Genomic DNA, 25,710 nt, shown 5'->3' on the forward strand with positions numbered 1-25,710 from the left:
AAAACCCAACACCCAAACAAGCCCCAAACCTTGTTTGATGGATCGGGAGTGCTACTGGAACAGTCGGAAGCGGCTCTTCCTGCTTAGTATGGTAATTAAGCACTTCAATTGCAATTATTTTTGCAATTAGATAAGTCTCTAATTGTTATCATAGGTGGCAGGGGTTTGGGTGTGTGTTTGCCAGTTCTTTCTCCCTGAGCTGGAGCAAAGTGTGGATGCTACAGGCGATTCAAGGCCTGCTCCTGTCGGCTTTGTCTGAAGATGAGTCCTCCGCGTGCTTGGCTGTGGAGACTCGTTTCCAGCCTCTTTGCAAAGGAAGGTGCTGGTGAGGTGATATCTCCTTCCGCTCTGGGGTTCTTACCCCAGGGGTCTTGTAGCTCTCTGTCCTCAGGCCACATGCAGGAGGCCCGGGGAGGGGATGCCACCTGCCAGGGCATCACCTTGCCGCAGGTCTCTGCCTGCCCGCGGATGCTGCGGTGGGGCTCAGCGCTGCCCGGGCTGGTGTTGTGAGGCTCTGGGACCCCAACCCCTCCCTCCCCCGGCCCTCCTTGCTCTCCAGGAGCCGTTTGCTCTTTGCAACCACCAGTGACTAGTGGAAGAGCCAACTCCACAGAGGCTCAGAGGTTGAGTGCTGACGGGAAAGGCTGTGGTGGCTCTGGGGGTGGCGACGGGGTTGGGGGAGCGGAGCGGGGTCCCGTGCGCCGGGTCGGAGGGGAGCCCTGCCCGAGCCGCGGGTGTTCGGGGGTACCCAGCCCGCTGTGTCCGTGGGTGAAGCCCCGTGGCGTGGCCGCCAGCGAGGGGGCCGGGCGGGCAGGTCTGTCCCCGGCAACAACCAGGGGGAGCTCCGAGCCTGCGCTGCCGCCGCGCCGGGCCGGGCCCGGGGCTTGGGGGGCGGCGGGGGAGCGGGGGGCGGGGGAGCGGCAGCACCGCGGCGGCGGTGCGAGTCCGGGTGTCCCCCGCTCCCCCAGGGTGTCCCCCGCTCCCCCGGGTCCTGACACTCACCCAGTGGGGGTCAGGCACCCCGGCCTGGCTCTGTGCAGGGAGCCCCTCCCAGCCCCCCGAGGCTTGGGGCAGGGGTGTCCCCGAGCAGCTGGAGGGGGCACCTGGGTCCGAGCTCTGCCCTCTCCCGTTCCCCTTCCCAGGGCAGAGCCCTGGCACACACAAAACCAGCTGGCCTGGGGGTCAGTGCCCTCCCTTCCCAGGGGGATCCCGCAAACAGGGGTCTGCCTGTCCCCTGCTGTGACCCGGGGGTGCTCTGGGGCACAGAATGAGCATGCTGTGCCCGGGGGTAACGTGGGTCAGGCTTATTCCAGGAAGAAAACTCTTGCCCCACAGCACCTTGTTCATTCCTGTCCTACCTGGTCCTTACTGCTTGCTGCTCCCTTCTTCCCACCAGCTCAGGGACTGGGGGGGAATCATCTAGCTGGTCCCACAGGGGAAGGTGCTCTTTGGGGGGGTGCCAGCCCTTTCTGGGGTGGTTGCAACACATGTCCTGGGGGTCTGTGTTGTGTGTGTCCAGGCTGTGTTCCAGCAGAGGGATAGGAATGGGACAGCAGGGTGCAGGGGAACGGGGAGGCTCTTCCCAGGACAGACCATACACAAATAAATGAATCATCTAATTTTCCCTCTATGTTAAATAGGTTTTTATACCGCTGATGACTTCTGCACAAGCTTAGTGCAGAAACATCCTGTTTTGCTCATCTTAGTGTTGAGCTGCCGGGAAGGGCAGAGCTCAGGGTCAAACCCCGGGTGCTTAGTGTCTCCCCATGGCCCAGCAGGCTCCAGGGCCTCTCTCCTTCTTACAATTGGGCTGAGACAGAGGGTGTGAAGCAGACACAGAGAGCAGGGACAGCCCCGATAATGCCAAAACCTTCCCAATGGCAGAGGCAGTCTTGCCCCAGCATGGATGCTGGAGGACTGGGTGTCCTGTGCACGGACATCTGGCACTCTTGGCTGCCGACATCCGCCGTGCTGAGCCCTCCTGCCGCATACCCCTGCCCCCTCTGAAGGGTGGATATGTCCCTTGGAAAAGGTACCAGGGAGGAGGGTAGTGCCTGTGCTCCCCTTCTCTGTCCTAGGCTGGTCTGTCTGGCACCAAAACCTTGACCATAGCCCTTTTCCCCCTGCCCTGTGTCCTCTCAGCCTGACCCACCACCCTGGGCCTGGGGAGGGCACCCCCATCCCAGCCCTGCCAGGGGCACATGCTGGCTCCTGACCCAGCTCCTTGGGCACCACGACCTGTTGCTGCGAGGCTCAGTGCTGGAGGTGTCACAGCCCCGACAGGGCAGGGAAGAAGCTCTTCTGCAGCTCCTCTGAGGGCTCTTCAAACACATCACCCTCCTGGGAAGAAACTTGGGCAGACAAGGGCCTCTCCAGCAGTGTTTGGGGATGGAGCGAATGCTGCATGCCAGAGCAGGGATCCTGCAGGGGAACAGAAAGGGGTTTCAACAGCTTTGCGGGGTGCAGGTAGGTGTCTCCCCTCACCCCCTTCTCTTTTCTTGCTCCCCAGCATAACGGATGCTGCATTAAGCACCCACTGTTCCTGGGAGGGACTGTGGTGTGATGCGGAGGGTGCTCTCAGCAGATCATGGCTATATGCTGACATTTGGGTAGAGGTGAGCGTCACCCCAGGACCCATCATCTGACATCCCTATAAGTAGTATCACTTTGCTTTGTGGCTTCCTCTGGCTGCTGTCCCCATCCACTTGGGCTGGCCAGCAGTGTCATGGTTGCCACCTCTGCAAATGGCTTGATAAAAGGTGTCCTGGGGTCGGCAGCTCCTGGGGCGCTCCTTCTCTCGTGGCCCCTCTCCCTGTCACCACACGTGGGTTGGGGACTCTTTCTGGCAGGTGTCCCATGCGAAGTGACATTTCCTGTCCCCGCCCCCATGGTGCAGAGAGGAAATCTGTGGCCACACCAGGACCTCAGATCTGCAAACCTCTCCCTGACGATTTTGCTTTATTCTGCTGATTAGATTAGCAATCTCTCAGGGGATGGCTGGTGTTTCGCCTTTACCTCATGGAAACTAAATGAGTTTCAGAACATATGTGCAGCACAGAGAGGGAAAGCATGAAGCAGAAGAGCTTCAACTGGTGTCCTCTCTGCCTCTGCTGTCGGGCAATGATGGCAGCAGAGATGACTCTGCCTGGTGTCTGCACTGCCAGGGGGTTCACTGTGAGCTGTTGTACCCTCCAGGCATGGGGTTTCATGCTGCTCCCTCTTGTGGGGCAGTGCTAGGGGTTGTGATGATGCTCCCCCAGGGAGCAGCCTCTGCACTGTGATCTCTCCGCTGAGTGATGCTTGTGCCTTGGTATGTCGCATCAAGGGACGTGCAGCCCAGCGGGGCCTGATGGGGTCACGGGGACCTCACTGCCCTGCCCTGCTCCTGCCACCTTGCTCTCCAAGCCTCTAGTTCTCCTGCTGATGGGCAATGGCATTTCCAGGGTGATTCACGGGGAGTCCCTCTGAGAGGTGCAGGCTGATGCTGTGCCCCAGGGTGGGGGCCTTGCGCTCTCCTGAAGCAGCCCCAGCTCTGTCCCAGCTGCACATGCAGGCAGGCAGCACCGTCTCTCGCCATCGCCATGTCCTTGGCTAAGGTTAGTAATGCTCAGTGTGAGGCAGGGACAAGTGTATTTAGCTTCCAGCACGTGAGTGACCGTATTTCCCCCTCCAGGGCACAGTCAATATGGGAGAGCCCAGGTTATCAGCATGCAGCGTTGGAGGGAGAGCATGCAGAGGTCAGGGTGACCTTGCCTGGCTCTTCCTGAGAAGGGCTGCACAAAGTGGCTCTCTGGAGCTGAGAGGCATCCCCATGCATGGCAGTTATGTCCTCCAGCCCAGCACTGCTGGGAGAGAGCAGCAATGCCCGGTGCAGCAACAGCCCCTCACCCTGGGAGCCCTGCCAGCATTCCTGTAAAAGCTGCTAGCAATTTATGTGGAGCTGACGTAAGTTTGCATGAAAATGCTGGAAATCCATGCTCTGAATGCAGCTGCCTCTGCAGCGTGTGGAGGGACAGGCAGGATGCAGGCATCTTGCAGGGCACTGCAGGGTGGTTGTGTAAGCCCACCCCTCCAGGACAGCCAAGGGGTGCACATCTCTGTGTACTTCCCCTGGGCTTGCGGCTGGGTTTGGAGAGCAAATGGTGCTGGAGAGAGGAGTGAGGATTCACTTCTGATAGTATCACCCTCTGCATCAAGTACCATTGGGACAGGATGGCTGGACCAGGGAAAATGCAGTGGGTGCCACAGCATGGAGAGCTGCCCTCTCTCTTCATTTGCACCCAGTGACCCTGGCCCTGTACTCACCTTGCAGCCCTCACCTCTGCTGTTGAGTTTCTCCCCGAGGAAAACTGAGTGTTGTCCTTCCAACCTCATAGGATTTTGGAAGAGGGCAGCCAGGAGTTGAAGTTTGGGAGACATGGGTCCTAGGGCAGCGGGCTGGCTGAGACTCACGGGAAAGCTCTGGGAAGGGGTAAATTGCACATGCAGATGGAAAGAAAAGCAAGAAAAAGAAGAGTTCAGTTGGTCAGTGCCAGTCTGGTCAAGCCCAGCTTTGCTCTGTGGAGCACCAGGTACTACCTGGCTGGTGTCTGCCCCCCACAGTGACAGGCTGGGGCAGGCATGTCGTGACTGGAACAGCGATCCTTTCCTATGGCAACTGGCTTCTGTCTGCCCATATGTTGTGGCCACAGTCCTGCCCCAAACTGCCCTGAGCACAGCTGATCTATGCAAGAGGGTGACCCAGAGCCACTGGCCCAGCTCCGGCATTTTTTGCCCAGTACCTCCCTGTTAGTGCTGAATGCTTCTTCTCTTGAGTTTTTCATCTCTCTGGACCTCAGGGACTGGTCTCACAACCTACAGCCATGCCCACTGCTCAGCCTGCTCTTCTTCAGAGTCCTGTCTCACTGCACCGAAGCAGGTTCCTGGGGTCCATTAGGTGTTGTGCATACAAGTAGTGGTTTCCATTTCCAGTTTTGTGTGAAGTGAATTTTCTCGCCTCTCTGGTGCCTGGTGGGGAGACAGAAGCAGCTGTCTTCCCTTGCATCCCTGCCTGGCCCTTTAAAGGCTGCAGTGCTCCTGTGGCCTTTGGATTCCCAAAGCAGGGATAACTGACTTCCTTCCCTGCTCCTGACACCCCTGAGACCAGCCGCAGTTCTCCAGTATTCTCACTCTTTGCTGATCTTTTCCCTATGCGTCATAACTGGAAAGAATATTGTTAAGGGCAACGGTTCAAAATATTGCCAGTTCTGCTTTCCCCTGAATGACCCTGTGGAGCTGCTCTGAGCAGATACCTTCTGAGCTCTGGTCCTTCCTATCTGGGGGTTTATGAGTTTGTGGAGTGATTTGTGTTGCTTTTTCTGTTAACGTGGCCAGGGCAGATGAGTGGGGAGACTATGTGAAAGGGAAGTGGGGAGAGGAACCAGCTTGGTTCATGCTTGGGGTGAAATTGGCTGGCTGCCAGGCTTCTGGTGTACAGGTAAATCCTGTGCCCACTTCTTTTGTGTGGTACTAGTTGATCCAGATCATCTGAGAAGAGCAGATGTCTATATCCATCTGACTGGGGATAAAAGGGTTGGAAGGGACCTCACAGGACCCTTGGTATATCCTTCCTGTTTAAGCGAGCAGGCTAAGAAGGGAAGTAGTGACAGTAAAAGCAATAACTGATCATTTGGTGCTCAAGCAACTCTGACTGCGAGCAGAAACCACAGTAGTGGTGTTGTGTAGGATGGGAAGGAGATCTCTGGATTTAGAAAGGTCAAGAAACGTCCTCGTGCTTGAGTCTTCCTCTCTTGCTTCCCCATAGTTCTTGTATCTGCACTGTTGTGGACTGACTGCCGCTTGCCCTCTTCCCTCCAACCTCCTGCTCCCTTGGAAGCAAATCCAGCTGGGATACTCGCTGGGGTTGATTTTAGCAGTGGGGGAGCTTCACCCTGAAAGGGTGAGGACAGTCTGGAGCCACACGCCAGGTCTCTGTGCTGGGGCTTTTGCCAAGTCCTGCTGATGCTGGGCACCTACATGCTGAGAGTTTGGGGACAGGGGTTCCCTGGCTGCTGCTAACCCCAGAGTGGGCTTTGGATGTCACTCCCATAGCAGGATCAGGCCCTCAGGTGAACCAGGGGAAGGACCTTGTCTACCTGGGAAAGCTGAGAGGGGGAAAGCCAGGAAATGAGTGACCCTGACCTCTGCCAGAAAAACAGAAACTCTTTTTTCTTCCCCTTTTATTTCTTTCCAACTCATTGTTCTCGCTTTGTGGTAAAGCAGCACTTTGAGAAGTCATTGACTTTTTTGTCTCTTCTTCCTCTCTGTTGTGTAGGGAAGTCCCACCGGCCTGTTTCCCATCACCAGCTCCCTCTGTCTGACTGCAGAGCCGCGGTGCGTGAGCTCCTGGTTTGCTCAGGAGCTGCACTTGTGTGTGAGTAAACAGCAAAGCTCTTTCTTTGTCTCTGTATGTTTGCAGAAGCATCTCTACCATGCTGGGAACATGCTCTCCATATGTTTTTATATACAACCTGCAACGGTGTTTACCAAATGTTGTACCTTTGCACACATTATTAGTTCCTCAGAAACTGAAAAGGCAGCCCCAGGAACTGTGTTTTTATATTTGTTCACACTCACTCATCCTTCTGTGTCTCCTGGGGCAGTCTCCCCTGCCCCAGGCTGCCCATTTGTCTTGGGTAAAGTCACATCTGAGCCCCAGGGGAGGCACGATGCTGCTGGCTGAGTCTTCTGGATGGCTTTGCCCTTGGGTTCACCTCTCTACATTCTTCTTTTGGTGGCTTGAGACTGTGTCTCTGGGACAGGATCAAGGGCACATGCCGCAGGAGAGCATGAATGCGGCTTCTTTGCTGTCATGCTGGGAACAGGGAGTCAAAGGACTCCTTATCTATGGATGGAAAGTTTCTGGGCTTCTTATCAGATACTGCCTAGAAGGTAGATTAAAGTCTCAGGAGCAGCAGCTTGCACCGTGGCAGACAGTGTGCTTCTCTTCTCCTTATGCTCGGGCGGGTGAATGCTTTGAGCAGAGTGGTGGGCGGGTGGCCCAGCCCTGCAGGGACGTGGGTGCCCAGGGAGGGGACTGGTGCCACAGCCTGGCACAGAGCTCGCCCGCCTTGCGCCCATCCTGCTCCCTCAGCACACCTGCACCCCTCCAAGAGGCCTGACCCTGTGACATGCTTGGGGTGATGCTGAGGGAATTTTTGGCTCTAATTTTACATAGGTATTTAGATTGGCAAATGTTTTTAGAAATACAATTTTGGCTATTCTTGCTCCTTTCGAGAGATGGGAATGGAACTTGCTGTTCGTTGAATTCGTTGCTGATGCAAACTGACAGCCTAAATGCTGAGGGTGCATGGCTTGGCCAGGAAGGGAAACTGCTGAGCTGCTCTTCAGGGAGCTGGGGACCCAGATCTTGGTTCCTGCAGGGACTTTCAGCCTGACCGCAGGTGCTTTAACTCTGTGCCCCAGGGCTACCACCCTGTTGCCCTCCCTGTGATGGACAGTCACCTTTCCTAAGGCCCTGCATCTCTGCTGTCTGCCCAGTCTTTGCTGGCCACCTGCCACCAGAGAGCAGGACATGGCTGGTTTTTGGGAACAGCAGCAGCTAATGACTGCACCCTGTTCCGTACAGCAAATTCTGATGGCAAAACCGTCCCCATTAGCCAGCAAAGCCAGGGATGTTTTGTGGTCCCTGCGAATGGGTGGTGACTGCAGGGTTGGCCAGCAACATGTGAAGCTGGAGTAGCTGGACCTGTGCCACCAGTATGGAGAGACGCGAGCTGGGTCCCTGCTGCTGGTGATGAATTTCTGAGTGGCTGCAAAGAGCAACAGTTGCCTAGGCAAGGATCTCCTGCTGGGGCATCGGCTTGTTGCTTAAAAGTTTACAGACAATGTGGGGTCCCCACCTCTGCCTTCCTCTCTGGGGATGGACCTACCATCAAAGCCCCACGTGTAAGAAGGCTCTTACCTCTTGTGGGCTCCATCAGTCAGCAAGATCCCTTTTCCATTCCTCATCTCCAGTTTCAGAGGTTTACCCTCCTGCCCACCCTGTCCCCGCCTGCAGCTCCTGCCCCTGGACTGGGCCTTCTGGAGCGGGGGCAGGTGGGAGCTCCTGGGGCCCCCAGTCCTCCAGCAGTGCAGCAAGTGCTGGTACGCCACCCGGAAATCCCTGTTGAGTGTCCCGTAGAGGATGGGATTCAGGGCTGAGTTGGCATAGCCCAGCCAGAGGACAATGGACATGGGTGTGCCTTTCACGCTGCGGTCTCCCCACATCCCTCGGTATGTGAACACCGTGAAATAGGGGAACCAGCACACGATGAATGCTCCCATCACCACCGCCAGTGTCACAGTGGCTTTGTGCTCTTTCACCATGGGTGGCATGGGGGTGTTGCTGCTGCAGCACCATGTGTGGTTTATCCTCTTGGCTTGGTCCCTTGCTATCTTGAATATCCGGTAGTAGGTGATGCACATGATGATCAAAGGGATGTAGAAGGTGAGTAAGGCATCCACTAGCCCGTACACAGGGTTCACCTCCAGCATGCACTCCTTGTTGCAGTTAGGGACTGTGTTTTGGACTGCTGTCCCATTGGTGTTCCAGCCCAGGTGGATGGGTAGGAAGGAGACCATCAGTGAAACAGTCCAAATAACAACCAAACCCACAGCCACCCGGGAGCGAGTGACCACCTGGCTGTAGCGGAGTGGGGTGGTCACGGCAAAGTAGCGGTCCAGGCTGATCATGAAGAGGTTGAGGATGGAAGCTGTGCACAGCATGACGTCCAGGCTGGTGTAGATGTTGCACAAAATGCTGCCAAAGGGCCACTCTTTGGTGAGTTCGTAGAAGGCAGAGAATGGCAGCACCAGAAGGCCCAGCAGCAGGTCGGTGATGGCCAAGGAGACGATGATGCAGTTCGTCAAGCTGCGGAGCCGGCGGTCAAGAGTGACAGCCAGGCAGACAATGATGTTACCGCAGAGAGTGATCACGATGAGGATGGCGAGGCAGGATCCGACCAGCACCTGCAGGGGGAAGTCCATCCTTTTTTGAGAGCTTGTATGGTTGAAGCACGGATCCATAGTGCAGTTGCGTGGATGGAGCAGTCCTGCTCTCACTGGCTTTGAAGCTACTTGGAGTGACCCTTTGCCAGGCAGCCCGAGAGCCCTTTCCAAAGCGACCTTAGGCCTACAGTGACCTTGGAGAACATTGCAGTCACTTCACGTGTTCAGCCTCATATGCTAGGAATGACATGGTCGAGGGAAAGATGTGGCCATGTGACTTGATTGTGCCTGTTGGCTCCATCTGGGAGCTCAGTGCTAGAGTTGATCCCCTGTGGCAGCTGCTGGTGGGTCCCAGCTGCTCCCTTTTCCTCTCCTGCCTTCTCCTTTCCTCTGAGTGACCATGGGGTCAGGTCCTGTGGCATCTCATGTGCTCTGCATGTTTGGCTGGTGACAGCGGTCAGCAGTGCTCCAGCAAGCACAGAGCTTTGCCACCTCCCAAGGACAATCTGCAAAGAAAGCACCAATTCAGAGCTGCAGTGGTCAAAGGTCCTTTCAGCTGCCCCTCACACCCCTCTAGAAACAGGGTGTCTGCACCTCCCTGGATGCTCCAGCCCACTTAAACCTGAGTTGGAAAGTGTCTTGGCAGCCAGGCACACATGTCTCTGCCAGCTGGCCCCTCCCAGCCCCAGGGGTGCCTATGTAAAGTAGAGACGTGAGGAAAGGCAGGGATTTTGGTGGGACTGAGTTTCTACAGGCTTACGATAAAAAGGAGGACTGGGAGGATATGAGGAAAGTTTTCCTGAGAAAGCAGTATGCTTTTCTTATGCAATTTAGCAAAATTAGTCACCACTACGTAATTTCCAAAGCTCAGCTGTGGCTCTAAGTCTCATTAAACTTTGTATCTGCATTTTCCAGCAGCCCATGCCTTGTGTTGGGCCCTGCCAGCAGCATCCATGCAGCCTGGAGAGGAAATCTGCACTCTGCTCAGTGCTCTGTGAGGAAAGAGGAACCCATTTGTCAGCGGTGCAACGTCCTGGGGAGGAGATGGCTGGAAAGGGCTCTAACAGCTTCATCAGTCCCATTCCTAGCAGCTGAAGGGCAGCATGGAGGTTTGTTTTTCAGGGAAAGTTTGGATGGAGCTGCTCCTGCTGTGGGACAGGGACACAGTGGAGAACATCCCTTGTAGACATTTTTTAATGGCTATTTTCTGTCTGGATGCAAAGAACAAAATGCCTTATTTTGCAAGGGCAGAGACAACACAGTAAACCCTTCTAATCACCAAAAGAGCTTTTAGCTGCTGATTACGGTGCTTCAGGACCATGCTGCTACGAGATTCAAAAGGGCCTTGGCTCCTGTGTGATTGCAAGCAACATTCTTATCGCTGCAGTGCCTCAGTTTCCCTTTATGCGCCTTCCTGACGTGGGAGAGAGGGGGTTGGGAGAAGGTTGAGAAGCCCAGCTGGCTGTGCCACAGCTGTGGTCTCCCCCCATGCGCTTCCCAGGTGAGTTGATGGGTCTCCCCATTGTCCCCAATGCGCTGGGAGGGGACAGCAGTGCCGTCTCCATGGGTGGTGCAGGACCCGGCTCCCCGGGCTCTCCGCAGCCCGTGGATCAGCAGTGAAGCTATCCCTGGTGGTGCACAGGCTTGTGCAGGAGGTAGAGCTGATTCCCTGCAGCATGCAACTGGCTGCAGAGATGGAGCAAAAAGAAAAAAACTCCAGGAAAGGAAAAGGTCCAGCCTTGGCAGAGGACAGAGGTGAGATTTTTAACGTTAAACTCACCCTGCAAGAACAAGATAAGGATGTGGAGCAGGCTGAAAGACTCTTCAGATGATTTATGTCTTTGATTCAAGGTTAAAGGCATGGGGGCCATGGGAGGGCATATACCGGGGAGACTGCATGAGTAAATAACTGCTGATTGCCAGTAGCCATATGGCGGAGAGATGGGGACTGGACCGGTGAGATTAGCAATGATACCTGCAGCCCTGCTGTTTCTAAAGGAATTGAAAGTGAATGACAAGTGATGAACCGGCCTGTGGGAAGCCTTCTGCTGAGCAGAGCAAACTCATTGCCAGACAGGGAGTCCTCTGAATTTGGGTGCTGGGATTAAGGCTGTTGGGAGAGGGATGTGATGCTTTCAGCTGTGGCGGCAGCGTGCAGAGCGGTTCCTCACCTCCTGCTGCAGCGCAGGCTCTTGCCATGGAAAGCTCTTTGTTCGCGCACAAAAGGAGCGTGGAACAAGCTGAGCGCTGCCTGCCTGCTGACAGCAATGACGAGAACAGGTTGTTCTCAGAGAAGGGTATTTCCAAGTGAAAGGGATGTTTTTTCATTGCTCCCAACATGTGGAAATGGCAGGATAAATTATAGGGGGAGTAGCACACTTAGAAAATGCTGTGGGTGGATCACAGCCTCCTACGTGGCTGCTTCACCACACATCAACACCCTACTCCTGCCACCAACCAGCTCTCGCGGCTCACGTGGGCTCTGCCGGGGATCAGCTTGGGCTCTGCTGCTGGGTCCCAGCTCTGGGTGCATTGGCACGCTCGGCACCCGCCGTGGTGCAGGTGGCCCCAGCGCAGCCCTGTGCTGCAGACCTGGCCAGAAGTTGTTTTGTTTCTCATTGTTGTTTGTAATTAGCTCAGGGCATGAAATGGGCACTTTCTCTCCCCACCCTCAGGCAGGGAGTAGAAAGTGTTTCCAAGTGGGATATGGAGCCACTGGGCTGAGCTGTGGAAGGGAAAAGCAAGGGTTCCCAAATGAAGGGGACAGAGGTGTCCCCATCACTGCAGAGGACCCCAGGTAGAGCTGGGCTCTCAGCTGTCCTCAAAGCCTGGTCGTGGGCACCCTCCCTGCACATGCGGGCTGCAGGGCTCAGCTGCCTGGGACTTTGTTCCTCCACGGGACAGGACAGGATCAGCCTGTCAGCTTGGATGTTGCAACCCTAACTGTAATGGGTGTGTGAGAGACTTTCCCCTATTCATCTGCCAAATTATCTCATGGAAACAGTCCACTGAGGGATCACAACCCCCGGACGTGGCTTTGCAGGAGAAGCAGGCTGGAGGGCTGGTGTAGATGTCAGGCTGTGGGATCAGCCCACTGCCGTCAGAGCACCATTCCCAGGGCAGTGCACTCAGCATAGGGCTCTTTCCTGGAGCACTGGCCCTCTGGAATTCTACATCTGCTTCTGTTTTTCTGCCCGGGTCACTCGCAGCCACCTCTAATACCAGTCCCGTATCCTCTGCTCCTGTTGCATTTTGGCAGAGAGAGTTCATTTCCTCCTTGATGTATGAGTGGAGTAGCTGTTTCCCATGGCAGCCTTTCTAGCAATAGCCTGAATAAATTATACCCTTCCAGCCCTGTCTCACCAGACAGCTTTTACATTTACCTGATTATCCTCATTATCACAGCCTGGATCTGTTCCTGGTTCAAAATCACCCTCCTGACAGTGAGGGACCAGAGTAGGGCACCGCTTCTGGGTCATCCTTCTAGCACCTTTTCCAGGGTCACTGGTGCTCTGATGGACAATATCTCTGCTGTGAAGACTTGTCAGGTTGGATTTGTTTTGTTGCAATTATCCCAGGGTTCCCTACAAGCCAGATATTTTTCTTACGGTGTTTTCAGCTGCTTAGAGTAACAATTTTTGCAGTTAGTCCCTAAGCATATGAACTTGTGCCAGACCGTTATGTTTCTGTTGATCTTTGGATCCTCTGGTTCTTCTCCTGTAATACTTAGTCCCTTGTCCAGTTTAAAACTTCTCCCAAGTTTCTCACCAGTACATTTTCTTGGAGAAACTCCTGTTTTCTGAGCCAAGATCACTAATGAAAACCATTAAAAAAAATTTATCTCTAGGCTGATCTTTAAGGAACTCTATTAATAGCCTTCTCTGGAGCATTAATGATTCTTCCATTGTAACGTACTATCGTCTCCCCATTAGCCTCCTTACAATGCTAAAAGTAATTCCTGCCTTCTCCTGCCTGAATAGATATTTTCCTCTCTGTTGCAGCTCGTGTTACATTTGATCCACTGTGTGCCCATTTAAAATGGCAATTAACTCCTCTGGGGAGGGAGCTGTGATTTATCCATGGGAAATTTCTGTTGCATTTTACCTTTCTATTCCTCCTCCTCATCCTCAGCGTCATTTATTCCAGCACTTTGTGTGCTTTCCCATCAAGACTAATGAGATGCAGCGCCCGCTCTGGCAGTGCAGGTAGTACATTTGCTGCTCTCCATTCATGTGCTTCTACTTCTGGCATAATAAATTTGTTTAAAATCTGCTAAAAGCCTAGATACCTTGGCACCATGAGTGGAGACACGGGCAGAAAGGAGCACTTGGAGAGTGCCTGAATGTGGCAGCCTGTCTTTGGGAAGTGTTTCCCACTACCCAAAAGGGCACTGACAGCCATGACTGGGGGCTCAGGAGAAACTCTGCATGAAGCATTTTAGCTCTGCCCTGGGGACAGGATGGGTCAGCTCTCAGGCAGACCTGAAATGTCACTCTGCCTCTTGCATTAGCTTCTTTCTGAGCAAAGTGCTGGCAGAAGTCACTTAGGAGCAAAGCAAATTCCGTGGCCCTGCAGAGCTTACAGCAGAACGTCATGGCTTTTTCTGAAATTATGTTCAAGTGCTTCCAGAGATTAAACATCTGTGCATGCTGTGAGAAGTACTTCAGCCAAGGCTGTGAAATGGGGAGGAGGGTGGGGATTTCTTCTGGTCTGAAAGAGGATGTTTAAGGTTCAGTGGTGGGGCGCAGGCAGTGCCAGGAGCTGCAGGGACCCTGGCAAAGGGCTGTTTCAATCCTGTGTGAGAGCCATGATCTTACCTCACAATGGGACAAGACAAAATTTGCTAGAGCTGGGGCTTGAAGGCCGTGTGAGAGGGGACAAATGTGAGAGTGGTGCCGAAACTAGTTTGCCCTGCTGTCTATGGAAGGCTTTGGTGAGGTTGTGGGATTGTTTCTAGCTTATGAGCAGCCTTTCTGGAAGGACTGTGCTTCTCCCCACACCTCCCATGCAGTGCTGCACCCCACAGCATCCTCCACCGTGCCTCTGCCCCTGTGCTCGGTGAGCCCCATCGCCCTCGTTTCCATCTCTTCCTTGGAATCGCTCATCTCCCCTCCGCTCTCGGGGGCAGGGCTGTCAGGTGTGCTGCTCGTGGGTGCTCACCCATCCAAGGTGCCCTCGTTCAGGTGGATTGACACAGTTCACCCTTTAATCTACAGGTGCACGCTGACAGATGCAGTCTCATTTTTGCAAAGCCACTTTGCAACCTCTCTGGGACTGTGGAGAGACACCAACATCCTGCCAGGCTACATCCCCAGATGCTTTTGCCCCTGCTCCTTGGTCTCCTCCAGAGCCTGGTGCTCTTCCTGCCTCATCCCAGCCTAAACTCTGACTGATACACAGCAGCAATTACTGTCTCTGGCATGAGTAGAGGGGCTGGGGGAGGCAGGACACAATCCCCATTCCAGCTACCAGCCCTCAGTCATGCTCTCCAGGAGGATAAGAGCTCTGTGCGTAAGAGGGAGTTTGGGATCCCTGAAAGCAGAAAACCCAAAGAGGTAATTGTAAACCTGTAGAGCAGCCAGAATTTCTAAAGTCTATTCTACGGAGAGTTCCCAGGAAAGGTGAAACTGTAAACAGAGGTGCCAGGCTCATGGGTGTGCTTGGAGCTGCATGAGTTCCCAGCAGAAGCCCCAGGGTTCAGCCTCCTGCCAAAGTCTATTCCAGCCAGGGGACTATGCACCCTCCTGTGCCAGCGTTACAGCCCAGCCTGGGGGTACCCTGCCCCACAGAGCCAACTGTGCCCCCAGATGGGGCAACCCCTGCTCCAGCAGATGCCCACCAACTGCCAGGGTGTGGAGGGCTGGATGGAGGGGCTGGGGAGCTTGGAGAAAGGGCTCGGGCAGCTCAGTGCAAGAAGTTGGTTTAGCAGCAGACCTTGTGAGGAGGCTGCTTGGGCAGAGATGCTTCATACCAGCGGATGCTTAGGCAGAGCAGGGCTCTGCTTCTGTGCCCTGGACACGCTCTACCCATGTCCTCCCTTCAGCCCTGATGTTCTTGGCTCCAGCAATCCCTGGCAGCAACAGCCAGTGAAAGTCCCCTAACTGGCCTCTGCTTCAGGCACAACAGGATGATGATGGTGCCAAGGTCTGATGAGCGGCACCCTCTTGCTCTGACTGGGGTGTCCCATTGCGGGCTGCTTAGTACACCCCAACCTCAGCAAGGACCCACAAACCCCTCTGAGATCTCACCTATAAAGTGATTTACCAGTGTAACAACCAAGCAAAAAGTAAGAGAAAAGCTTTACCTGGGAAAGGTGCTGCTTTCCCACAGCCTCTGAGCAGGTGGAAGCCCTCTGTGGCTGCGCTGCCTCCAACTTTCCCCCGGCGTGCGCGGCTCAGTTTGTGAAGGCAGAAGCGTGTGCTCCGAGCGGCGGCTGCCTCCTCTCCTCTCCTCTCCTCTCCTCTCCTCTCCTCCCTCCCTCCCTTCTCGCGTACCAATATCCAGGCAGCACGGTGACTGCAACATGAGTCAGACCACAAGTGGGTGGGATCAGAGCTGTGAACTCAGACACTGAGGTTATCATCCGGCAAATTTGAAATGCTGAAAGTGAGCTGTACTCCAGGCACGCGGTGTGTTGGGCTCCACTGAGCTGTGCCAGGCACAGGGAGGGGTGTGGGATGCCTCCTGCTTCCTTGTGTGCTACCGTCACCTTCCTTGCTAACGCTGAGGATTCAAGGGCCCTTGCTGCTTGCTTGCCATGTGCAAAGCCTCCCTCCTGAGTGGCTCTTTGCTGCAGGCACCCACTTGCCTGTTGCTGGGAGGCCTGATGCCATCATTTGCTCCCAGCACAAACCTGGCTTTGCAATTTGTGTGAGCCCCCTGAGAGCAAGAACATCTGAGCCTGGAGCTGGGTCTGAGATGGCTCAGGAGCCGCAGGGAGGATTGAGGTTCCTGGGTTGCACTGGGGAGAGATAAGGAAAAAGGGGGGTAGCTGCAAAGCAGGCAGAGGAAACTGGAGCCCAGCCAACACTGGGGTGCAAATTTGCTCCTTATGTCACTCAAGGCGGCAGGAGGAGCCCACGCGATGTGTTGGGGTTTCTGTGCCACGGCAGGGAGAGGCTTCGCATGCTCTGGGCCAGTGTCAGCGATGCTCCAGGCTGGGCAGCTTTCCCGCAAGGTTGCGTTCACCTCTGCTGAAAATTGTGCCCTGCATGTGCGATGGCAGGGAGGAACCCACACCAAATGACAAACAGGCAGTGACAGCCTTTCATGTCTCTTAAATCTTTCATCTGTGGGTTTCAAAGCACTGTGCAAGTATCAACTTCTGGGCCAGCTGTGAGAGGACCTGTTTCCCCTTTTAGCTTTCCCTCTTGAGCTGAGCAGGTCCCGGGCTGTCAGCAGAGCTCCAGCAAAGCTTGGCCATGCCCCTGGTTCTGCATGACCTGGGGAGAGCAGTGCTGGCAGCAATGCGCTGTGAGTGAAGTGCTTCAGTCCCCACCAGCCACTTCTGAGTCACCCAAGTGATTAGCCAGGGACTAACTTATTACAGTCTAGATGTGGCCCTGGGCTCCCGAAGATGGAAGGAGGCAGATCCTGCTGCTCCTGCAGCTGAGCTGAGCTCCTCCAACACTCTGTGCTGGGAATGAAGAGTATGTCCCAGCCCTCATTTCTGCGAAACGGGGATCCCGGCAGCACTGGCACACAGACCAAAATGCCTTTGATGTGTCTATCTCTGCAAACCAAAGCACAGATCTATCTTTAATAAGCTTATGATCTGCTGGAGCTGGAGAGTTTTCCCGCTGATCGGCAGCCCTGTGATGTGTCTGGGTAGCAGAGCTGTGGACTGGCTGCTGGGAGCTTCTGAAGTGGCTGGTGTGTGCAGTGTGTGGCCGCAGAGATCCCTCCTGCAAAACAAGATTCAAATCTGCTCAGGAATGTCTGCGTCAGCTAAAGTCACTGGAGTGTTTCTTTATACCAGGGCCCCTTGCTTAGTTCTGCCCCTTGCTTGGTTCTGCTCTGAGAGGGATCTTTGTTTCATTCAGTTTCAGGATGGGAAGCTCCATGTAGGAATAAAGGACTCTAGGACCCCCTTTCCAGCCCCCTTTCCCTAATCCCTTTCAATAAAAGGTCCCTGCTGCCTCGGAGGCAGGAGAACCCCACGTGGCAGGCTCTGAGCTCAGTGTGCTCCATCTTCCCAACGTCTCTGAGGAGCCTTGAGGGTTCAAACTCTCACCCGGTTCCATCAGCCCCCACAGGCAGCCAGCAGAGAGGAACAGTTGCCCCGTCCCCCCTACACTGCCTGCCCCAGCTGCCTGGACCAGCACCCCACCCCACGCAGCAGCCAGTCCAGCGCTGGGCTGGAGCTGGGGCCAGGCTGCCATGTCTGTCCCTGGGCTGGATCCCTCGGTCCCAGCTCTGCAGAAGAAGGTGCAGGGTGTGGGGGGGTGTGGTGGTGGAGCGGTCTAGAGCTTCGAGGGGCATCTGGGTCATGGGGAATCCCACCACTTCTACAAACCCCTCAGCGCAGGAGATCCTTGAAATCTGACCTTGTGCAATGGCTGGGTGACTAATGGAGCTTCTGAGGGGCTGTATGGGCTGGTGTGGCAGATCTGAGTTAACTGGAGAACATAGCACTGGAGATGTGAGAGGTACAGAGCCTGCATGGCCCGCTCAGTGAGGTGCAGGGAAGCAGCCAGGCCTAGAGGCGAAAGGGGCATGGGCTGCTGTGCACTGTGCATCTGCAGAAGCCACCTGGGAAGTGGGAAATGTAATAGCTGGAGAGGCTGTGGCTGGAAAACACCAGTGGTGACAAGCTCCGAAAAGGAAGGAGGCACTTGAGATCCGTCAGACCCAACAGCCAACCCACCACACATGCCCAGGCAGCGTGGCCACCTCGGCCAGGCTCACCAGGCTGCACGGACCAAGCAGCAACCAGAGACACTCACAGATTGGGACATTTCACAAGTGGGCTGTGCTGAGCCATGAAGCGAGTAATGAGTCAGGAAACAGCAGAGAGAGGTCTTCTGATGACCTCTGTGTGTATGTGTGTGTAAAGCAGCAGTTATTAAAGGCTACACCAATGCTGGGAGCTGGAAATTGAAAGAGAAGCCAGGGAAAGTCTGTGACTCCAGGAATAGGGAAGCAAGATTTGGCAAATGCAAGAGCTCTTGAAAAGCCTCAGATGGTGAAGTTATGCCTGGAAGGTGTCAGTCAACCTGGGAGATCACATATGGCAGCTGAGCTCTGAGAAGGGCTTGGAGGTGTGGCTCTGTGCTGCTCTCCCCAGCCTGGGCCAGGTTTGGAAATGCCAGAGGAGGAGGGGAAGAGGAGTAGAAAATACCTAGAAAACAAAGGATCTGGGTGTGGAGCAGCTCCTTGGGCAGTGCAGACTGAGAGAAGAAAGTGGGGTATCCCGCTGGGTTTCAGAGATGTGTATGTGAACTCTGTCAGAAGATCCTGGGTTAGGGAAATGGGACTTGTGTTATTTTCTCTGGAAAAAACAAAAACTAAAAAGCCATGAAAGGTCCTGACCCTGTCACAGACTGATGCTCTTCCTGGCTAGACGGAAGAGGCCAGTAGCTTACTTGAATCATCTGAACATTTTGATTTTCAGTAGATATACATGGTGAAAATAAAAGGCAGAGACCTCCCTGATATGTTAATGTGTTTTTGTAATTTTTAAACAAATACTTTCAGTGAAATCCTGTCCTGGACAAAATGGTAAACTATGACAGAAATATTCCCTGCCAGGGGCTGTATAAGGCAGAGCATACTTGTGGGAAACAAATATTGCAAGGAAAAGACATGTAAAATAGCTGCAGTGAGTCCACCATGGGGGCCTGGCGGCTGTGCAAGGAACTGCTCCTGCCTGCAGACCAGGCAGCTCCCCACGGCAGTGGGAGACCCTCGCTGGGCTGTGGCTGAGCTCCAGAGCAACATCCTGTTTGCATATATATTTTTGGTATGCCATAAATCCTGGCTGTTCCAGAAATATCTTTGTCCAAAGGCACCTTTCCTGTATCAGGACACATGTACTGGAGAAGAAAAGGATACTCAGGCCCTTCCCACCCCCTTGGTTGCTGCAATGCTGATCCCAAGGAGACTTAGCAGGCTCCCATCTGCTGTGATATAGTGTCAGACTATAGGCACAGTCTGTGATATATTTCTTAAACTTCTCTTAGTGGAGAGAGAGAATGGTAGAGGTTTATTTCCAGGCTGATGGTCTATTTGTGTTATACAAAGCTCTCCAGGCTCTAACGAGAACTGGAGGGTGCTGTCTGGCTTCACACTAGTACGGAACATCCTTCAGGCAGTTGATGGATCACATACTTTCCAGTGTGTCCAAGGGCCAAGGAAGGTCCTCAATTCACTCAAACACTAGGGAGAGAGCAGTTTGTATGACACCAGTACAGGGGTTTTAATCTCTCTGATGCACCATAAAGAGAAAAAGGAAAGGCTGGGGTCCATGGGAGGAGATGATAGCCATTCCACCCCAGACCACAGGGCTGGGAGGGGGCTGGGAGCCCTGGCACAGCGTGTACCCACCCATCGGTGTGCAGAAGACGTCCCCAAGGAAGGGAGCAACTGGCTACGGCTCTGTTGAGTGGGTCTTTTATGGGCTTTAGAACTAATCCTGCCAAATGCACTTGTGCAGGTCCTTGTTTTCTAGATAAATATTTAATCCTCCTCCAAACACTGCTGAGATCGTGGCTTGGGTAATATCTTGTGGCAGCAGGTTAATTTGCAGCTGTGCAAAGCTGTTGCCCTCTCTGGGTGCGGAGGAGGTTGAGTCGCAAGTTGTTCCTGGTCCAGGAGCAGGGTGGGAGGAAGGGATGATCTGAGCTGCAGCCCTGCTCAGACCCCTCCTAGCATTTTTGGGCTCTCTTACCAGAACGTCAGCCAATTCTTGGAGGAATGAGCTGTCTGGTTTCAGCTTGGGACCAGTGAAGTCTGGTCAGGGTATATAAGTGCTGGCCCTGAGCCTGTTTGGGTGGTTTAGGACCTCTGAGGGCTGGAAGCCGTCTCCTGCCCTGCTGCTTTGCAGGGAAGGATTGACTGTTTGAGTCCCAGGTGCTTCTGAAGCATTTCCCTGCAAAGCTGGCAGGAGGTTGTGCTGCTGGGCACAGGGCAGGAACGAAAGGATTAGCAAAACGCTCCCCTGCAGCGGGACCGCCATGGGGCTGGCAAGGAGCACGGAGCTCAGTGCATGGACCTGGACACAGGCACTGCCCAGGCAGGCTGCCGGCTGCTGCTGCCAGCTCAGACCCTGCCTGGGCCCCGCACTGGGACCCTGCTGTGCCCCTGCCTGTTCTGCCAGCACGGGCAGATAGGGCACGTGGAGGCCCTGCAAGGACAGAGGGTTGTAGAGGAATCATGAAAACAATGCGGTGCTGAGCGGCTCCCAGCCTGAGATGAGGAGCTGGGCACTGGTGTGGATGTGCAGCACCAGCTGGTCTCCTCATGCAGTCCACGACAGTGAGGGCCACCCAGGGAGGGAGCAGCATTGCTTCAAGGGTGGCTCCTCGCAGTGGCATGGGCAAGCTCAGCCAGGCCAGGCCAGAGGCTGTGACAGCCTCCCTGTAATGTGCCATTCCTCTGTGCCAATCTGCTGCGGCCTCCATCTCGTGTCCCACTGCAGGTAACTGTAGAAATGGGAGCTGCGATGGTGGGATGCTGCTCCTGGGCTTGCAGTGATGCTGCACATGGGAGGGGGTAAAGAAGTGGAGGATCTTTCTGCCCTGACCCACAGTGTGAATGTCCTCTGCTGCAGGTGGGATTTTTCAGTCCCAGGCTACCCTGGCTGATTCCAGCCTCCTCATCTCCCATGTGCAGGAAGACCTGAAGCATCTACCAGGGTGAGCAAAGCCAACTATGACCTTCCTCTTCATGAAGACTTCTCTGGCGGAAAAGCTCCAAGGGTGAGGAGCACATCTGGTAGAGGCCTGGAGGACATGTCCTTTGAGAAAAGACTTACAGGTTTTTGAAGGAGCAGACATCATAGCCTGCATGTATTTACAGTTTCATCACAGGGGAGGAGAGCAGAAGATCCCTACCCCTGAGAGAAGTAGCAGCCAAGGGCTTAGACTGCAAAACCTGAGATTAATTTAGACTTATTCATCATAAGGATAGTCACACACTGGAAGGAATTTCTCAAGGAAGTTTAGGTTGGACAAAGTCCCAAAGTCAGCACAGAGTTGGAGCACCTGGCAAGCTAGTAGCAGCCAGCGAGCACCCATGCATTGCTTCCACGAGCTCCTGGGAACTATCAAAGTGCGAATGGCTGTAGTGGCTCAGAGCAAAAAACCTGCCGTCTAATAATAATCACCTATTAAAAAAAATAAAGGCAGGTAGACTGGTCAGACCTGTCCTGTCTTGTACTGGAAGCATGAGAGCTGGTGTGGTGAGGCAACAATTTCCCAAATATAATTTTTTTTTTCCCCTTATGCAGTCTGGAATGAGGCCAAAAACATAGGGCTGGAATCTCTCTCCAGACAATTAATTATTACAGAGAGACAATTTGTTAAGCAAGAAAGGCTTTTAATTTGTAAGAGCTCATCTATTCTTATTGTATCTTTTAAACTGAAGGAAGCAGAGTTGATCAAAATAGACTTGAAATACAAGATTTTAATTTAGAGGCTATGTTCAATGTGCTGACAAAAATAGGAAACAGCTCTCTCAGAAGAGCATGCTCCCCCCAAAACCCGGCTGGAGTCTGCAGGGAGTGCTCCAGAACAGCTCAAATAATTAAAAAACCACTCAGAAATCTTTTAGTGAGATTCAACTAACTTGCTCAGGAAAGGCAGGACTGTCCCCATTGCTGACAGCTGCCTGGGCACTGATTCCCTGACCGCAGGGCTCTCACTGGCGCAGTGTAGGACATCTGTGGGGAGGCAGGGGATGGGGTTTGAGGGAGACCAAAGTCACCTTTGCAGCCTTGCAGGAGGCGGTAGGATCAGAGCTGTGATTTGCTGCCCTTCGGGAAGGCCCATCAAGTTTAGATTAAACAAGGAATGAGACAAGGGATGGGGCAATTGCAGGGGTCCTGACCAGGCAGCTGAGCCAAGTCCTGAAGCCCAGAGAAGCATCTGCACTCCCCTTGTCCCAAGCAATGTGTACTCCCCAGTGGGACCCCAGACTGCGAGGAAAGTGGTGAAGAAAGTGGAAGAGATCCATGATGGCCCTGGGAAAGGCTGTCAGGCTGTCATCCCGCACTGCTCGGTGCTGGGTTGGGACTGACGCAGCCCCCTGCGCCGGGATGACTGGCTGTGCTGCGACCAGCGGGTGAGCTGGGGCTGCGGCAGTGCAGGGACCTGCCCAGGGAACATTTGTAGTTTAGCATCTTTTCATCAGAAAATGTGGGTTCTTCAAAGCTGCCAGAAAAGGATACGTTTTGACCAGTCTTCTTACTGCACTTGTTCTTTTGAAGTATCTATATTTAGAAATCTTTGTGAAATCTCACATTGACACTTTTCAAAGGAGAATGGTTTGTCTTTTGCTTTGAAACAACTTATTTAGAAATTTGTACTTATCTGCAGCATAACAAGTATGTTGGGCTGTAGAAAAGGCTGGAAACAGAAGTGAAATGACCCTTTGTGTCATTGTTCTGGATGCCTCACTTGGAAAATATGTTGACATCCCAACTTTTTGTCCCAATTTAAGCTGGGAATTACTTCCTTTTAAGTCTGTGCATTAATGTAATTTCTTACCTAGTTGAAAAACTGCATGAAAAAGCCACTAACTGGAAATTAAATGCTGCTTTCTGTAAAAGATGAGGGAATCTCCCCAAATGAGGCATTGCTCCCTGAAGACTGCAGGTCCGAATAGGAGGAGCTTGCATAAAGATTGTATCATCTGCTGGCTGGAGGAGAGGAGCCAGCCCTTAAGCAATTCAGCTGGAAGTAGAATTGACTCTGTTTGCTTCAGTTTAAAAAATAATAATCAGTAATGAAATGAAGGCAAAAGGGAAAATGGGTAGAAACTGAATTAGAGCTGTGGTTGTTCCAGTACTCCCCTGCAGCCTGCTTAAGCTTCTTCAAGCTGAGCCCCCCAGACCTGCTTCCTGGCCATCTCCAAAACCTGGAGAGGCACCAGTAGGTGCAGTGGGGCAATTTGTATTTGGGGGTGCTGGCTTCTTGGAAGGAGGGTGAGAAATTCAAAGGTAAATCACTCCAAATAAACGAACCGACGCTGCCGCTGGGCTATGCAGCAAGAGCCTGTTAGTGATGGGAGCTGCGTGCGCTGGCTCTGCGTGGCAGCATTAGATTAGCATAACTGATTAGACACATTGCAGTCTCGACTTTCTGCTTAGCAGAGCTAGGGATTTTCCTAGAAATGTCTAGAAATCAGATGGCAAGTCAAGTGCTTCAGTTATGGGAAGGAGAATTAGCACTCACACGTATGCCACAGACAGGCAGGAGCTGAAGGGAATAGATGTTCCTCCAGTATTTTTGTCTGGGACCAAAACTAGTCCCAAGTCACGAAGCTGAGATACTCCCACAGCGATGCTCGAAGACTCTTGCTTCTGGATCTCTATTTACCTGGGACATTTGAGGCCTGTGAACGCTGTGAGCCCAGTCTTGGTTTTGGGCTGAGACCATCCAGAAAACCCTGTCCAAGCCTGCCCCAGCCCCCTACCACAGCCCTGCCAGACCAGGAGCCCGGTGCTGGAGCTGATCTGCCTCGCAGCCAGCGGGCTAGTTGCTGTCCCCCCAGGCTATCAGGAATTTAGTGGCATGGAGCTCCAGCAAACACTTTTCTGCAGTTGAGGTAGATTAGATCTCCATTCCTCCCATTTACAGAGGCAGTATCTTATCTACGAGCAGTATCAGGCTGTCTGGCACCCTTGGGAGAGTGGAAAACAGGCTGATAGGCTCCGACCTCCAACTCCCCCCTCCCTTGGACTTTGCTCTATGCCTGGCATGTGACACCTGAATGGTCTGTAGTTGGTAAAATGGCATTTCTTCCTTTCTTAAGTCCAGGTGCTGTGTTTTCTGTTCTCCTCTCTCTATGCTTGATGAGCATTTCCATGGGTTTCAGTGTCAGGTGTTTGGTTCTGGGGCATAGGAACCAGCAATGCCCTTGACATGAGCTCGCTGCCCTCTGACTCTTGATCTGGAAGGATGTGACATTTCCATGTGCATCTCCTCGTTCCTATCACTTTCATGGCCTCTGCACACTGACAGGGTGTTAGAAAGAGGATGCATTAGTTTTGGATCATACTCAGACTAACTTTAATCTAAACCCCATCCTCTGTAAAAGAGCTCCATTTCTTCTTCTTTTCCTCTGATGTATACAGCTAAAACTTCTCTTGTTATTTTGCTTGCCATTCTCTGCAAGAGCCAATTCAAGCCTGACCTTTGCCAGTTCTCACTTTATGTCCTGGGCATTTCAAGACATAGGGGTAGGCTGCCTTTTTCCTTTGCAGCACAGTCCTTTCACCCCATTCCTTATCAGCTCTCTCTGTCCTTTTATGTAGTTATTTCCTTGGCCAGCACAGAAGCCCTTTCTGGGCTTGAAATACATGTTCCAGAGATCAAAGTTGCAAAACCACTACAGGACACTCCAGCCATCTCTGTGTACAAGTCCCCAGCCTCACCGCCCATCTGGTTTTATACTTAGGGACACACACATAGCAGAGTCCATCAGGAAGGCAGCCAGCAGCATGGCGTTGGGCTGGGGCTGGGGGGGCCAGCAGCAGCACAGGGGTGGAAGCAGGACCACGAGGAAGGAACTTCCTTGCTCCCAAGGATCAAGATGAGAAATAGTCCCAGCGGTTTATTTTTATCTAGTGCTCTTCTATTTCTGGGGCACCACCATGTACTGAGCGATGTTCAGAGCCGCAGCTTGGCAGCCGTTCTGCTCTGGTCCCTCCGCAAGCTTTGCCCTGCTTTTACATTGAAGGGGGAAATGGAAAGAAATATCACCTGCCCTTCCTCGTGCTGCTTTTTTCCAGGCTAGGAAATTTAATGTGAAAATCAGCTGTGGCCATCTTGTAGGGCAAAAATAGAGCATAAGAGTTGTAGAGGATTCGGGGCTTGCAGACAACAGATTAGCTAGGGAGGGAGTCACAGCACAAGGCTAAAGGCAGCTCGACAGCACTGTTTTATTTGGCCACATGCCAAAAAAAAAAAAAAAAAGAAAGGCCAAAGCTTTTGTCCAAACGCCATCGCAGTTTTGGAAAGGCCAGCTCTGGGATTTGGAGCTATGTCCTACCCAGATTGTTAGTGTCTCTCCAGGCCTTGGCACCCGGGGAAGGACCAGGGCTGCAGAGCTCCTCCAGCTCACTGTCCTGCCTCCCTACAGCCAGAGCCATCCTACCAGCTGTGCCTCTGCTGGCTCTGCTTTGGCTGCCCTGGAAGCTGTTACAGGGCAGTTGCTTGTACCCTGCTGTGCAAAGCTCAGCTCAGCTACTTGCTAGCTCCTGGCTGGCTGCTCGTGACAGGCAAGACACTTGTCATTTCTGTACTGAGGGCTAAACCCATCCTTACTGCAATGGAGGGATCTGCATGGTATAAAGCAGAGTCCAGCCAGAAGAGTTTGCAAGAAAAGCAAACAGTTTGCTTCTTCCCTCCCATGTCCTGTGGCTCTTCCACGGCTTCAGGCATGGCTAAGGACAATTTCATTTTGGCCTATGTCAGCCAGAGCAAAATTCTAGTTCTGGTCTTTCTGCTTTACATCTGCATTGTCTTTCATCTTGCCAGGCAGCCCTTGTCCTTCAAAGCT

The 25,710-nt window shown here is 53.4% G+C and overlaps 1 protein-coding gene across 2 annotated transcripts; it reads right to left on the bottom strand.

The window, feature by feature from the left end:
• Positions 1-1,665: 1,665 nt before the first annotated feature.
• Positions 1,666-15,420, bottom strand: HRH2 (histamine receptor H2). 2 transcript variants are annotated; one of them, XM_074916031.1, is made up of 4 exons: positions 15,293-15,420; positions 7,964-9,494; positions 4,320-4,461; positions 1,666-2,421 (listed from the first exon to the last, which is right to left on the bottom strand). In XM_074916031.1, the coding sequence occupies exons 2-3, from the start codon at positions 9,064-9,066 to the stop codon at positions 4,449-4,451; spliced, it is 1,116 nt and encodes a 371-aa protein (XP_074772132.1). In that variant the 5' UTR covers positions 9,067-9,494; positions 15,293-15,420; the 3' UTR covers positions 1,666-2,421; positions 4,320-4,448. The 2 variants fall into 2 exon arrangements, with proteins under 2 accessions (XP_074772132.1, XP_074772131.1); XM_074916030.1 differs by having other exon boundaries at positions 4,306-4,461.
• Positions 15,421-25,710: the final 10,290 nt, after the last annotated feature.

Source organism: Athene noctua, chromosome 12, assembly GCF_965140245.1.
Source record: "Athene noctua chromosome 12, bAthNoc1.hap1.1, whole genome shotgun sequence".
Lineage (NCBI taxonomy): Eukaryota > Metazoa > Chordata > Aves > Strigiformes > Strigidae > Athene > Athene noctua.

Bases quoted from the DNA above. Each gene is read 5' to 3' on its own strand.
- HRH2 (XM_074916031.1), bottom strand. From the start codon at position 9,066: ATGGATCCGTGCTTCAACCATACAAGCTCTCAAAAAAGGATGGACTTC.